Source organism: Tetrao urogallus (assembly GCF_951394365.1).
Source record: "Tetrao urogallus genome assembly, chromosome: 1".
Taxonomy (NCBI): Eukaryota; Metazoa; Chordata; class Aves; order Galliformes; family Phasianidae; genus Tetrao; species Tetrao urogallus.
The window spans coordinates 63567292-63584040 of NC_136813.1; the positions used below are offsets into that span (position 1 = coordinate 63567292).

The following is a 16749-nucleotide window of genomic DNA, read 5'->3' on the forward strand; positions in this document are numbered from 1 at the left end:
TCATTTTCTTCTGACAGTGTTTTTCCCTCCTTTATAAGAGGAAAATGAATGTTTCTTGCATGGTAGAGAAAGGTGCAAGAAGGTGCTCTGAGGAATTGTTTTCCTAGTATGATTCCCATTATCTTCACTATTTTTTGCACTAATAATAGCATAGCTTTGGTTCAGAGGCCACAAATATCTTGCTGGTGGACATTTGCCAATAACTGTCTTAAAGGCTGTCAGCTTCCTCATGGGAGTTGTTAAGCTCATGGGTTTTTCTTGATTTAAGCCTGATTCTGGTGTAGTTCTGCTTTAGAAAGGCTTCTTTTTTCCTGCTCTGGGAGCTTTTCTGTTGTGAGAATGAAGGTAAATGAAGTCTGCTTGACTTCCTGATTGTACGTCGATAGTGAAATAAATGTTCCTGTTGGGCTTTGAACTGCAAGGATAATCTAATTTAAGGGTGTTAGCATCCTCTCAGATATCTCAAATGATTTGCTTGCTCAGCTGTTAGGAGCATTAATTAAAAACAAATTTCCAGATGATTGAAAAGGAATGTGCCTCAGAGTAAGTGATACCAAAATGAAAGCATGTTCTTCATGAAAAAACGTTAGAAAATACATACATGTATATAAAAGCTTGGTAACATTCATAGTACTGTTGTAATTGAACATTTGATTATCTTGAACAGATGAGGAAATAATTCCAAAGTTGTATGTTGCTATGATCTTGCATATGTGACATTCACATTTAAACTAAGAAAGTGTTTACATAGTTTACAGACTGGTGAAAACCCATTTTTTATTACAGATTCCATGCTTTTGTTGAGAAGAATTACTATAGAGATGCTACTGGACCTGCGCTAAAATGTGAAGAAGATGCCCAGAATTCCAGAAAAGTGAAAGGGAGAATGCCACTAGGTAGATAATTTAAATCCAAATTGTGTTTTCAAGTGAAATTTCAAGGTAGCAATGTAATGTAGGAATTTGCTTAGCGTTAAAATAAATCTTCTGTAGGCATGGGCCGGCTGGGAACAAATTTCAACAGGGAAGGAGAGGGAAAGGAAAAGAGAGAAGTGAGGAGAATGGAGGATATACATGTGAGAATGTAAGAGAAGTGAAAAAAGAATTAGAAGCAAGAACATTTTTTTCAGGGGTAAAGATAAACACAGCAGTGTTAATGTCCTGGTGGTAATGTAGAAAGTAATGGCAGAAAGGGAGATGAAAGAGATAAGAATGGCATCTGATACAACAGCCACATCAGTAAGACCTAGTTCATTGCTAATATCAAGGAATTAAACCCACATATGGTTAACTTCTTCCTCTCAAGCTTTGAATTTATCATGAAGACAGGCAGAGAGCACAGTATAAACTAGAGAGAAGGAACAAAGAGAGAGGAAAAAGATGAAAAAAATTTAAGAGGAAGAAACAGAAAGAAGCAGAGGAGAAGCAGAATCTTCATTTTACTGTGAGTGGAGCTGGATGGAAAGCTCTCAGCATGGTTCTTAGTCACAGTGCTACTTCACCAGGAAAAGTCAGCCTTACTGTTCAGTGGGACTGGACCAGCTTGTGGTGTGAAGCGAGTCCATGTATGCCAAGTCTGATATCTTTATCAGCAGACTTTTTCCGTTGAAAAATGTTTTTTTTTTTTTTTTTTTTTTTTTTTTTTTAATATCAGCAAGCGTAAGACCTCTTTTCTCTCCTGGCTCACATCCCCATTACACTGAGGGGCATCAGTGTTGCATTACTGTTAGCCTCTTTTTACTGCTAGGGAACCTATGGCATTAAGTGAACTTAGTGACTCACCATTTTTAAGCCTTGGACTAACTGTCCCATATTTTCTGGATTGTGATCTTGTTTCCTGTGTACTAACCTGTCCTTCAGCATGACTGTGGTTATTCAGTGTGTAAGAAGCATAATGGGGGAGTTGGGGGAGCAAAATTAAGAGAGCAAAAAGTTTAGGAGCCAAAAGCAGAGTGTACTTCAGAGCCCTTCTTCTCACTTCATACTAATTCAGAGTGCTGTAATAATCTCCTTCAGTCTGCTCCAAGTGCTTCTTTGCCAGACCCCATTTGAGCGTGAGGGAGAAGCTGGCTTCCTCTTCCCCCAGGCAGCAGCCTGTTTCAATAGATGGGCCTAGAGCTCCTATATGACTGGAATTACTTCCTCATCACTGTTTCTAAAGTTGAAAGCTGAATAGCTTTAATCGCTCAAAAGGGCAGTAATCTCCTTGAAGTGCATTGTCTGTTTTGTCTTATTGCTATTATGGTGTAGAATTTACGCATTAAAAAGGAACACAATTAGCTTTCTACATTTACTGGGTATTATAACCACACTTGTGACATCACTGACAGCCAATCAGAGCCTTTCAGTCATAGGCAGAATCTAAAATCTTTTCAGAAGAGAAAATGTATAGGAGACATTATTCTGGCCCATGCCTGATGTCTCGCATTTCAGAGACTCCTTTCAAGGGTGTAGAAGATGATAATAATAAAACTGTTGATTACTCACTGATGTGTTCTGAAACTGGTTCTTGGGTGTGTGGCATAAACTATACAAGGAAATGAATAGAAAATGAAGCAGAGATCTAATCTTCCAAATGTGATGTTTCTTGGAAAATAAAGGGTGGCACAAGAGTATTCTGATTCTGTTTCTTTTTGCACCGCAAATGCAACAGCTGGAAATTGAAACTCATCATTACGTTTTATGGACTGGGAAAAAAAAGCATTTTAAGGAAATCTGATAATTTTCTGGGTATCCACTGAATAACACTGCTTTGCAAATACAGGTAATCTTCATGCTCACTCTTTTTCATCTACCTAAGCAAAACAAGTCGGAAGTGAACTATTTAAAATTTCAGATAACAGCTGACTTCTCTCCTGTTTTGCATCTTGAGCAGCCAAGGAAGCATAAGAAACTGCCAAATAGGATATATATATATATATATTTAAACTCATTGAATGAGTGCTAGAGATCAAATCAGGTGTAAACCAGTAAATAATTACAGTGCTTGTAGTGGCAGATTCGGTCCTACTTCATGCGGAAGAAATACTCTTACATAAAATCTTACTTGGACCAATGTGGTGATATCTCCTTATTCAGCACTGATTTTCCTGTTATCACTTCTGCCTACATTCTTTGTGTAGCTTCTTCATCTGCTGAAAGCTGCAGAATTAAGCAGTGTTGTTGTGTAGCTAGAACTGTAAGTGGAAGGGAGATGGAATTCAAGTTGGAGCTTGAAGTTCTAGAGTACAAGAGAGATGGTGGAAGCTGTGGTGAAGAAGGTTCTCCTTGAGAAGGGCCACAGTTGTGTTATGGGCTTGGATTGGGAGGAGATAGGTGCTATAGAGGGGCTTGAAAAGCAGTGGCATTCTGAGCTAGATCCTGACATTTATAATGGCTTCTGATGTGCAAACAATAGCATATTTCCGGGCAGTATTTCTCTGTGTGGTGGAGTAGATGAACTGTATGCATAAAGAAAATGTCAGTGGACTGAAGTCAGGATTTGAGTTATGAGACGTATCTGAAAAGAGACATATTTTAACATGGCCAGACTTTTGGAATAGCGCACCATTCCAGTCTGTGGAGACAAATGAGCTTGATCAGTTCTGAGTTTTCAGAAAGCCAGGATAATGACTATGTAGCAGCTGCTTTACCAATGAGCCAAAGCAAAGATCATTGCCTCTGCATTTTTCTCACTCGTGCTTTGTCCAGTCTTAGCAACCTAACCTTGGCCTGGCAACTCTCTTTGCTAATGTGTAAAGAGTGATGCAGATAGCTGCAATACCACACGGGATACAAAGTTCATTTGCTTTGTCCATTTGCCCAGGGGAAGAAGGGCAAGATGGGGACAGGGTGCCTGCTGCCTGACTCTGTGGGTGCTCAGGCAGCTGCCCTCCTGTGCTCCTCTGGACCCGCAGGCTTCCCCTTCCAAAGGTGCTTTTTGACAACCGGTTCTTGGGAGAACACTGCTGTCTTCTGCTGCCACATAGAGGCTGAGGAAGGGACCAGCAGTGAAAAAATTGCTCTTCCCTTGCAGGCAAACAAAGTTTATAATATATCTTACTGCATTACATTTGGATTTTGCTTCCACAGCCTCTGTCAGATCATCAGAGAAATAAGAAATACTTCAGTTTTTCATGTTTTGCATCTGTGCTGGTATTTCCTTGATATTTCAAAAACCCTGTCAAGTTTCACAGGCTTCTTTTCGCGTGGGCTTTTTTTTCTAAGCATTTTTTGTACCTTGAATATGAAATGAAATGGGTTACAGTGGCTCATCAAACCAGAAAAGTTTGTCTGCTGAGAGGTAGGTGTGGAAAAGCTTCTTGCTTTAATATCACCTGATGATATGAAATAAGTGGGAAATGGAATGAGGACTGTTCTGAGTTTCTGTGTACATGTGTAAGTGCCCATGCCTTTTCACTTGGCTACACCGTTTTGCTTTAGCTCACACAAGTCAGCACAGTGCTCCAGCCCCTTATCTCAGGCTCTCCTGCCTCATCTTCTTCCTCATTTCCATGGCCTCCATTCTCTGGGGCAGGGCTTCTTTCAGCACAACAGGCCATGCTTCACCTCAGCAGTGATGGTGGGAGACAGCCGAGCCAGCTGGCACTTCGTGCAGGCTGGGGAAGGCAGAGCATTAAGTGAAAATGAAAGTGAGTGCAGGGAACATAAGTCGAAGAGAGGTTTGTGCTTGCTTCTTTCAAGGACAGGCTGTGGGGAGAAAGGCACAGCTGGAGGATGTGACCAGCGGTGTGTGTGTTTGTGTGTTGGGTTTGGGGCTGTTTGAAAAGGCACAGCTTTTCTCTCCCACTTCTCCTCAGATGTGGAGGAAAAGGTGCAGATAGAGATGGAAACAAACATGGAGGTGGAGGTGAGCCTCCCTTGTAGAGAAAGTAGCTTTGCTTGCCACTGCTTACAGTCTGCTCTTCTAGCTGAGCCCACAAAAAGTTGTTGCCAGATAAAAGGTTTTCTAGGCAACTTGCTGTTTGCAGTGTGCAGTTGTTAATGCCTGCATTTTCCTGTACAATATGCTCCATTAAATGCATTTGCTTTGAAAGTGCGTGCAGTTTTACTTCGCTGGCCATGGCATTAATAAGGAATAAAATACGTTCTTATGTAATACAAACTAAATACATGTATCTTATCAGAGACAGTTCCAATAGTCCTGTAAATTTGAGTAGTCCACAGCATGAGCTTAGGAGGAAATGAAGAAACACAATAAAATCACCAATACTATTTTAAAGGTAGTTGAAAATTTCTTCCTGATTTCAGTATTTTCAAATGCAACATTAAAATCCTTCATAAAATTAAATACTTTGAATTTGTAAATTAAGGATAACAGACTTGGATATTTTTTCCCTGTCTTTTATGTTGTGGAATGGTCTACTTTACTCATGGCTTTTGTCATGTAGGAAATGCTGATCTTTGCTGTAACAGAAACAGGTATTTTTGAAGTACGGGGAACTCCCAGGAGATGGCAGTGTACAACAACATATTTCAAAATATTTCTTGGAAATTAAAAGCATTTCACAATTATAATTGAGTTCTGATTTAGTAGAACATTCTAATTATTATTTCAGGGAAGTTTATCAAAGAACAAAATGATCAGGTTTGTTTGTTTACTGGTAGCCTACTTTAACACACGAGTTTGCATGTCTTATCTTCTATAGAGGGAACTACCAGAGAATATTAACTGAACCACTAGATGCTAAGATAAAGTTTGCCTTGTTCAGCAGCTTCATGTGCATTCAGTAATAGGCTATGCTTTGCAATAGCTTTTGGTCTACATTTGTGGTTAGGATAGCTCATGATTCAGTTCCTTTTATATATTTTTTACTGTAATGCACTACACAGTTTTTTCTATATAGTCCTAGATTGCAATTTCAACTCAATGTGTTTACACTCAACACATTTTTAGTATATGTTACTTGGGTGTACATGGTGACTCAGTTTCAATAATTGTACTCTACTAAATAAATTCATGCTTTAATCTTTTAATCAAGGGAAGCAAATCTACTGGGATTAAGAAAATCTTGTGTCAACTCCTGCTTTGTTGTTTGTTTGTTTGTTTTTTAGCATTTAATTATGGCTCTCTGTTGAGAATTGTTAAGATGAAAATCAAAGTATCTTACCAAAATTATATTACATACCCTTATGGAAAAAAGAGATTAAATTTTAAAGGTTTTTATATACTGTAGGAGATTGAAGGTATTGCAAATGTCTTCTCTTTAAATTTTCAAAGTTAGATCTAATATTTGGAGCTTGGTTTTGCAATGAAGTTCAGAGAAAAATGTGAATTTCTGTGTGGAATTTTCTTCTTATTATTTGAGAACATTAAAAAGGATTTCCTCCCATTGTGGGAACAGTCTGAGGCCAGCTCTGTAGGTTCATTCTAGCAGGCTAAACACCTCTCATGTTCTGATCGCTTTGAGCCCATTTTTGAATTCCATCTAAGAACAGCACTTCTCACTTCAGTGGAACCCTGTGAACAAGGTGATGCAGTAACACCTGGATGACTTCATGATAATATAGGATGTATAAAAAGCAGAAATTGGTACAAAATGTCAAGTTCTATCTATTATTCCTTCTGCAGTTGCTGGTGTTCGTGAAGATGTCTTTTTGATCTGGAAAGAGTTGGAGGAAGCTAGGAGTACGCTGAGACAAGTTCAGAAAATTTTATCTGAATTTCATCAGCCTGATTCTGCAGGTGGTATCATTTATGGTTGGTTTTGGTTGTTTTTTTTTTTTTTTTTTTTTTTTTTTTAAACAGTTACCATTGTATTCATGATCTTTTATTTATTCTTTTCATTTATTTTATTTTTATTTTATTTTTTATTTTTATTTTATTTTATTTTATTTTATTTATTCTTTTATTTATGAATAGTTTTGGTCACATGTTGATTTGAGGACAATTTTCTCTGAAATAACTATATGTAGGTTGTGCTTATACTTAGCAACCAAACAAAGAGTTGCTTAAAACCCTGCATTGTTAACTCCTGTTTACTACTGCTTAAAAATTGCTAAATTTTAACTGGTAAAGCTAAAACATGTCATTTAAAATTCATCAATGACTAACTTTAGAAATCATCTAGATTTCGAGATACTGAAGCTCCTTTTTTTGTGTGTGTGTGCTTTCTCTCTCTGCCTGAGCTGGTCTTTGATTTTTGTTCTTAACTGTGCTGGGGAAGAACCCCACCATGATCTTTTGTGGGTAGCCTCCAGCTTGATAGCTAGTTTATACTGCTGACAGGAGTGTAATTTTGACTTCTCTTAGTCAAAGTCAGAGGACTGAAGCTGATTCTGCATGAGTGCTCTGACAACCGTTGCACTGAGCAACATAGAAGAAAATTCACATCTGTTTGTTAAACTAATAGTTTCCACCATTATGTTTGGCCTTGGATATGTTCCGTTTGGACTGAAACTTAGTGGGGACCAAGCATAGCTAGTTTTCAGATCCCTGAAAGGGAGAAACTACTCAGCCCTGATAAATGGAGATGCTCTGAGTATGCTCTGGAGCAGAATGGTAACACTGCGATAAGACTAGAGGGAATAGCCCCAGGTTGTGCCAGGGGAGGTTCAGATTGGATGTTAAGAAACATTTCTTCTCTGAAGTGCTCAGGCACTATAACAGACTGCCCAAGGAGGTGGCTGAATCACCATCCCTGGAATGTTCAAGTAACGACTAAGGGACATGGTTTAATGGTGAAATATTGCTGATAAGTGGACAGTTGGACTAGTCTTGGAGATCTTTTCCAGCTTTGGTGATTCTATGATTCAGTGATTCCCTGGCAATTTTATAATACTGAAAGGCTAGAAAGCTTCAGTGTTGAATTGTAACTGAGTGACTGGTTTGTCCGGATCAGAGTTGTGGCCATCAGCGATTACCATCTTCTGCATTAGCCCCTGGCTTTAGAATATTTATTATTTGACGTCTGGTGGAATTTTTTAGTAAGTTGATATGAAGTTCAGGCTGAATTATCACATCAGTGATTTTGTGTAGCTCCAATATTGTTTGTGCAGTGTAATTGCTTTTGCTTGGACTGGGTGGAGGCTGGGGTCAGGCACCTTTCTCTGGACTACTATTGAGGAACAATTTGTGCAACTGGATAATCGGTCTCCTGAGCTCTTGGTGTGCTGAGGTTGTGATGGTGAAGATTAGAATCTGGGAGCTTTCTCTGCCTGAACTGGGTTTGAACATCTGACAGCATCATAACTCTGCAGGACTTACTCTGCATAAATTCTTCTGTGAAGGCACAATACACTTCTTTGTACTGATAATAGCATCTTCTGCAAGGCTTTCCTTATGAAGTTAAACTCTTCTATCATAATATGTATGAACAAAAGGACCACAATAAGGCTATAAAGGCAGCCCTAATTTCAGTGTTTACTTTTGTGTGTTTGACTATACACCTTTAATGTTCTTATAGTACATACCTTCATGCATAATCACTTCATAAACAGAATTAGAAGAAATGAAATAAGTGTAATTTGTTTTGGCAGTTCTTCAGCATTGTTCAATATGACTGTTGCCCATTGATCTAAATAACTGCAATCTCTGCTTGTCTGCATTTCTTCCTGTTTTTGTCATCTTGATCCCTTTTTTAAATGTTCAGCTGCAGAACAGTTTATTATAGATTGCAGTGTTCTGCAGGAGAAGAAAAAGAGAAACAGAGACAACTTTTCTGCTGAATATCCTGCTAATGCACTAGTTGCCTGAACTGAGATATGACTTTTTATATGAAGCATGTGAAAGAAGGAAAATGTCTGTGTTCTTCTTAAAATGGTGTGAATGCATTTGTGACGCTTGCTGGCCTTGCTGTGTTAAGAATGACAAGCAATGAGAAAGCAAATGTTTCCACATGAACAGGCTCTGCCCTTGCACCTGCACTGGTGCTGTCTGATCTCTGTAGTATTTTGTTTAAATTAATATCTGTTTATGTCTGTTTGTCTACAGGCTCAGGACCTCTATATGGTTGTCACTAGCTGCATCTAAATAAAGTAAATGCTGATACTGCCTAGATCACTGAAATTAATGTATAAAAAAAAAATAAATTCACCCTACTATAACATCCACTCATGAATAATTTGGTTTAGGTGTATTTTATCAAGCTAGTGATGCAGAGTCCTTTATCGTCTTCCCACTCTGAAATGAGAAAGGGAGAGCTGGCCTCCTCAGACGTGGAGAAGGCTGAATTGCTTGATGAGTTCTCTGTCTTCATGTCCAGTCAGGCTTCTCACACCTCTGGTGTCTGTGAACTTCTTCATGATGGATGGGGGAGCAAAATCCCTCCAAGTCTATGAGTGGAGCAAGTCCAAAACTACCTCATGAGGCTAAATACGTACAAGTCAATGGGGCCAGATGACTTGTGTCCCAGGATTCTGAAGGGGCTGGCTGAGGTGATTGCCAAGCTCTTCTCCATCACATTTGAAAAGTTGTGTCTGTCAGGTGGAGTCCCCAGTGACTGGAAAAAGGAAAATACCACTCACATGTTCGAGAAAGGGAGAAAGGAAGACCCTGAGAACTACAGGCTGGTGAGCCTCACCTCTGTGCCAGGAAGATTATGCAGTGGATCCTCCTGGAAGACATGTTAAAGCACATGAAAGAAGAAGACGTGATCTGAGACAGCCAGCATGGTTTCACCAAGGGCAGATCACGCCTGACCAATCTGGTGGCCTTCTATGATGGAATGATGGTGTCAGTGGACAAAAGAAGGGCATCTAATATAATCTACCTGGATTTGTATAAGGCCTTTCTCTACACTGGAAAGACACTGTTTTAAAGACTGGACTAATAGACGGATAAGGAATTGGTTGAATGGTCATAGCCAGAGGGTGATGGTCAACAGCTCTATGTCTAGGTGGAAGCCAGTCTTGGGGCTGGTGTTCTTCAACATCTTTTTCAACAATATGAACAGTGTGATTGAGTTCACTATCAGCAAGTTTGCTGATGGAACTAAGATGAGTGGTACAGTTAATACAATAGAAGCAGGGATGCCATCCAAAGGAATGTGAATGTGCCCGAGAAGTAGGCACACAAGAATTTAATGAGGTTTAATAAGACTAAATTCAAGGTGTTGTAGTTGGGTCAAAGCAATCCCGGGTGTGATTACTGATGAGGGCAAGTACTTGTTGAGAGCAGCCCTATTGAGAAGGACTTGGGGATCCTTGCAGATGAGAAGCTGCACGTGAGTCAGCAGACCAGAAGGCCAACAGTATCCTGGGCTGCATCAAAACAGCAGGGAGAGGGAGGTGCTCTTCCCCTTCTACTCTGCCCTTGTACTCTGGAGTACTGTGTCCAAACCTGGGGCCCTCAATATGAAAGGGGTGTGGAGCTGCTGAATTAGTTCCAGAGGAGGGCCACAAAGATGACCAAAGGGATGGAGCACCTCTCCTGTGAAGACAGGTTGAGGGAGTTGGGCCTATTTAGCTTGGAGAAGAGAAGTCTCTGGGGAAATCTCATTGCAGCCTTACAGTGCTTAGAAGAAGCTTATATTCAGGGGAGATACTGATTTTTCACACTCTTTGACCATGACAGGACAGGGGGAATGGCTTTAAACTAAAAGAGGGAAGATTTAGGTTCGATGTTAGGAGAAAATTTTTTACTCGGAGGGTGGTGAGGTGCTGGCACGTGTTGCCCAGAAACTCTGTAGGTGCCCCATCTCTGGATGCATTCAAGATGGGGCCCTGGGCAGCCTGAGCTGGTGTGTGGCAGCTCTGCCCATGGTAGGCTAAGGGATCTTTAAAGTTCTCTCCAACCTAAGCCTTTCTATGATTCCATGGTTCTATGATCTTATTACCTGTGTACAGAGATGTGCAATTCCCAAACTTAAGGTGATCCTTAGAAAATTTCTACAACATGAACAATGTAAGCATGAGAACAATCATGACAGGTCAAACAAAAAATATCCTATTTAATCCAATATCAGTAATAAATAATAGAGTAAACTAGAATATAAACTAGAGAAAATATTAAGGCGATACACATGTGATATGTTGCTTAGAATACTCAGCCTATGAAAAGGCAGTATTATGGAGAAACACAAGGTAACATCCAGAGACTGTGTAAGTTGCCTTTAAATGACCTTCGCTGAAAAAGGACAATGGCAATGTTAGTCTATGTTCTTAACTGTATTTTCAATTGTATCTTCCATTATTTCATCTTCTTGAATGATTCTCCTTGAAGTTTGATATCTTATGCTGAATCTTTTATGGTGTTTTTGTCATTCGACAGTTAAGTCAACCTTCATATGAATATTCCTTCTATGTGTTGATTCTGTAGCTATTTATATTCTATGCTCTCTGTCTCCTGATAGTTCTGTGCCAGTTATAAAGGGATTTATTGCAAATAATTGCTTGATAAGAAAGACAAAAACCAAATACCATAAACAACAAAGTAGGTAGTAAAGATGAGTCAGAAATATCCAGTAACTCCAGAGCAGTCAGTGCAAATGGAACAAGTTCAGAGCAATGTGTAATCTTCAGGGAATTCAGCTGCCAAACCTTAACAGGTCTCTGCTGATCATATCAGTTTTAAACTTGACAAAATTTAGCTGATATGGATGGCAGAGGGGCACCGTTCTGCTATAGGTGACTGACAAAGTCAAAATATCTGCTCCGAATCTTGAAGATGTGAGAACTTCTGAGCAGACCAAGTATGGAAAATTGTCTATGTGACAAAATGTATTTTCCTTCATCTTTTGAGAAACATCCAAATTCTTCTAGTTAACTATTCTCTTTGTTTTTCTCCTCCATTAATCTAACAATCATCCTTGGGCAAATCGGTGACACAGAAACTTCTAGTGCACAGTCAGTTTTTGGGGAAAAAAATGGAAACTGATAATTACAGCTGATAATATGCTAGGCATTCTTAGGGACATTTATATCTTCTTACGCAGTTTATAATTCTGTATTATAAGAGTGAGGAATATCTGGGCTTTTATTATTATTTAATTCTGTATTTTACTCAGAATTGATTTAAATTATTTTTCAAAGTTCTTCAAATCAGTTTTGCTGTGAAAATCAGAAATGATTACCTAGTCTGCTGAATCAGTGGCGTAATCATTTTTGTTGATTCCAAAACTATGTGTTGATGGTCATGTACAAAATTGCACCTGTTCAGGTGCCTAACAAAGAATTCAGGAGATATAAGCCATGAGTTTGACAGTTTTGACTGCAGTATCATCGCCTATTGAAAATAGCATATCTCAAATGTACCCTACTTACCATACGTGACAGTTTTTTCTTGAATTTTCTTTGTTAGGAACCGAAGCTGATCACCCATTAGAAGAGCATAAATTTGACACATTTTTGACTTCTGAGGAGTGGTTGCAGAAGTACGGCTTGAAAGCTCAGAAGCTCACAGTGTATGATGCACTTGCTGATTGTACATTTCGCCATGCAGATGGAATTGTTGGCATCAAAACTAAACCAGAGGATGAATCTTCACAAACTGATGCTGTGAGTAGCATTGATTTTCCCTCACGACCTGTGAACTGTTAATTTTTTGTTTTAAAACTTGGAATGTCTGAATTTATGATAAAATGTATGATCTCTTGTTATGAGTTTTTTTGTTTGTTTGTTTTATTTTTCTTGCTAAAGTCAGTTTATTAGTGGAATGAGACAAAGATGGTCATAAATTGTTTCAAAGGTCCATTTGAAAATGATTTTTCCTGGTCCACAAACAAGCTGCAAGGAAGAACAAGAGCTGGCTTAAGCAATGCCTTGGGTAAAGTTTGTTCATCATCTTCATATTTCCTTAAAAAAAACATTAGTACCAGCTGCTCCAGAGCTTGCGGATCTTTAAATGAATTTGAATTCTTTTCTTTTTCTATTTGTTTTTCTTGAGCTTTACCATCACACTGTTCAGTAAGCTCCTGTTCTCGCAAGCTACTGGAGTAAAACTAGTTTCTATTGACTTGTGCTAGAAGTAAATTCTGTGACCACACTACTGCGTCCATTTCTGCACTTGTAGATTTGTAATCAGCATGCACCTTTGAAGTCTGTTTACTAAATATTGTAGGACCCAGCAAAAAAAATGTGCCTTGAAACATGAAACCTGTTTTTCTTGGCTTTAGGAGACAAAGAGGAAGGTAATTCATGCTAAATACTGTGACAAGTTTGTACATACCTTCTGGAAAGATGGATCTGTAGTTCATGTATATGTTACTACAGAAAAGTATAAGCAGTATGAAGAGAAAATGAGGACTGCCCTCAGACAAGTGGAAGGAAGGTTTGTGTTCTGTCACATAAACATTTTGTGTTATTTTACACTGGTGTTAAAATTTTGACATTCACTGTCATAATAAACTGATGTAGCTGGTAAACTGCCAGTAGCAATATTAAGCCACAAAATTCACTTGTGTGTAAGATTTCTTAGTAGCCATGTAAGAAAATTGATGAGCTGTGTCTTTTATTCTCTTTCTGTGACACAAAGACCAAAGTCAGTCAGTGCACTGTAGAAATGCTACTGAAAGTTGAAAAAGCAATGGAACTTATGGTATGCTGGAACAAGGCAGAGAACTTCCAGAATCCTTCATTCTGCATACCTAGGAATCCCCTGTGATACCTCTGGCACCAAGTAGCACAGATTGGCCTGTGCCCATACTAATAATGCCTCTTCTGCAACTTCATGTTGAAGACAAGTTTGAACAGCCTAGAACATGAGCTAGTTATTAAGTAACAACTCTACTCAGGAATTCGGTGCCCAAGCTAGCTCCATAGATTGCTGTACAAGATACACTCTGAGGTTCTGTAGGAAAGCTACTAGATAAATAAATAAATAAATAAATAAATAGAAATAATAAAAAAGCAACTAGCAAGTCTGATTGATCTGTCCTGAAGATGCCCCAGGTGAAGTTCATTTGAACTGTGACCCATTTCTGTATTATCTGGCAAGGAAGTTTGTCTAATTTCAACGTGGGTATCTCCATTATATGTTACATAACTCCTAGCTTTTTATATCTACATAAAGAAGAGATCAAAATGTTCAAAATGGATGCTGGAGATCCAAAAGTATCACTAAACATTGCAACCGTGTTTAGAATATCAGGACAACGAGATGACTTACTGATTAAAACAGGATGTGAACTTTTGTTTTACTGCCACTTCTCTGCCAAAATATAATAGCATGAATATATTTAGCAGGATCAAACAGGGTTTTGTTGCCCATTTTAATTTTTCTTCAACTTGCTATATTTGGGATAATGTTAACATACTGTGAACAGAAAATCTGAGGTTAAGCACTTTGGTGTGCTTACATTTTTGAAATCCAAGCCAAGATTATGAGTTTGTTGTTTAGCATGGTTTGTGTTATTGTTCAAACATCTTGGTAGACTTCATCAAACACTTTGGGGAAATGACAAATGGTATTATACCTGTCAGTAATGAATGTAATAGGTTCCTTTAAGTTTCTGTGATACCATTTTTTTAAATCTCTGTGGGAGATGAGCAGTATTTTTCCCAGGGCCATTACATTCCATCTACTAAAATGCCTGTGTTTCAGAGTAGTCAAGTAGCTTATGACTCTCAGGGGAAATTAGATTTGGACCTGTTGCAGCCATTACTGAGGAAGTGCTCTTGTATACAACTGCATGCTTGCACGCATTTAACTGGCAGGCGTGCTTAAATCCTGTTTAAAATGTAAAATGAAGTCTGTGTTTAAGGCCTCAGGTCAACAAGGCATTGAGGCATCTGTGTTACATTAAGACTCTTCAAAGTGGTCGAGTTCCTTACAGAATAGGTTCTCAAGTGGTTTTCTGAAAAGGGAGATGTATTAGCATATGCTTAAATGATTTCTTGAGTTCAACCTGGAGAAGTTAAAGGGGCAATAGTTATAAATACTTTCTCATGGGATTTGCTAGCTCAAACTACTGGATAATTGTCCATATAAAGTTTTTTTTTTTGTTTTTTTTTTTGTTTTTTTTTTTTTTGTCTGTTGTGTGTTCTGTTTGTCTCCAAATTTCTACTGAAATTAGAAAACAAATTTGTCTTGCATTATTACATAGCAGCAGGTTATTGGTGCCTCAGAGTCAATATATTACTCATGAAAAGGTAACAGTGCGTAGGGAACAGGAATAGAAAGCACAGCAGTGATAATACACAGTTCTCCCAGTATCATACATACCATGTTCTGTTGTCTTTTTTCCTTGCTCAGGATTAAGTGGCTTCAACAAGGAAGCAGAGGTCTCTTTGGGAATGTGTTTGAAGATGATGTCTATATTCTTATTGATACATCCCAGTCTATGAAGGACAAGCTGCCACTAGTGAAGGAGAAAATATTTCAGCTCATACAGGTTTGATGAAGTGATGATTCTGAAGACTGAGGAGCCCTTTAGAGTAGGCTGACCTTTTCTGGGTGGTTGTTACCCTATTTTTTCATTTTTGTTGTTTTGGAATTGGTATTCAAAAAATATTTTTAATTTCTGCTTTTTTTTAATTCTTTTTCTTGTCCATCTGTACAAATGTTTGAAAGAAATCTGGAGGAAAATATTAAAAATCTCTCTCCCCAAAACCAAAAACAATAATAATATTAAAAAACAAAACAAAACAAAACACCCAGCAAAACAATGTAATGAAAGACCTGCTGGAATTTTCATTTTCATTTTTAAGCAGTGTCTTCCAACTCCACTGGCATGCTGTGATTTGTGTATGCATTTTCTACTCTGCAAATACAGAGCACAGAACATTTTGAGCTTGCTTGCATCTTACGCAGTCATTCAGAACTTATAGCTTAGAAGCAGTGTGTACTGAAGTGTGGGATGTTTTAGAAATCTACAGTGATGTCTTTTGAGTTTACATTAATAGTTGAGAGAAACTGCTAAAACATGATTGACTCTTGACGTGATAAAAATTTAGAATTAAAATTTAAAAATAAAAATTCTCTCAGTATAACATTGATAGCAATCATTAGTAGAGCTAGAAAATTAGAACTGTAACACAGAACTTTTGAAGTAAGAGTAAGTAACAGGATGCAGTATGATGCAGTCCTCAGATCAACCTAGAAGGTGATGAGACACTGTGCCAGAAGGTTTCACAGGCAACTGTACAGAAACGGTAATTAAAAGGAGTCAAAGATCCCAGACTCAGGAATTTCGTACTAGTTTGCACAACCTTCACTCCTTGTAACTTCTGTCCAAAAGCAGCTTCAGCAAATTCTTAATTCTCTCTTGCTGTCCTCATTCCCCTTGCCAGACTCTGCATTTGATTCTTGTTCTCCTCCTCAAAATGATGTCTTGTTTTGATTCTGATCTCATTTTACTTTGTTAAGCTGTCATAATATTTTCCTTATTCCGATGTTCATACCTATTTTCCTTGCCCTCTCTTTCCCTCTTAGGCATTTGCTGTTCAAATAGTTGATAAATATGAGTAAATGGAGAGTTAAATGTAGAAGTTCAAGTTATCTTTGTAATTGCAGGCAGAAATCATCTATTGTCTGTCTCTTAGTGTCTATATGCCACAACTAAGTATTACCATACTTTATTGTAATGATATAATCAGCTATATATGAGTTAAAAGGGGTCTTGCTGATCAGTATTTCAAGATACAAGTATTCTTTCTTTCAACACTGAGTAAAACTTAGATTTTGTCTCTTGCAGGAACAATTGAGACACAAAAAGAGATTTAATTTTGTGAAATTTAGTTCCCAAGCAGTAGCATGGCAAGAGAAACTTGCTGAAGTTAATGAGGAGAATTTGCAAGATGCTTGGCTTTGGATAAAAGGGCTTGAGGTAACATGGAAGCTAATTACCATGCAGCATGTTTGTACAAAGTTATA

The 16749-nt window shown here is 38.2% G+C and overlaps 1 protein-coding gene across 1 annotated transcript in view; it reads left to right on the forward strand.

The window, feature by feature from the left end:
• The window catches only part of VWA3B (von Willebrand factor A domain containing 3B), a gene marked incomplete at both ends in the record, with an annotated part of 65981 nt that overhangs the window by 14057 nt on the left and 35175 nt on the right, over positions 1-16749 (forward strand). The window contains 6 exons of the mRNA XM_079542792.1: positions 787-896; positions 6571-6684; positions 12238-12434; positions 13052-13206; positions 15130-15268; positions 16571-16702. Of these exons, the coding sequence (XP_079398918.1) occupies positions 787-896; positions 6571-6684; positions 12238-12434; positions 13052-13206; positions 15130-15268; positions 16571-16702 (847 nt within the window). The remainder of the gene's footprint in view (positions 1-786; positions 897-6570; positions 6685-12237; positions 12435-13051; positions 13207-15129; positions 15269-16570; positions 16703-16749) is intronic.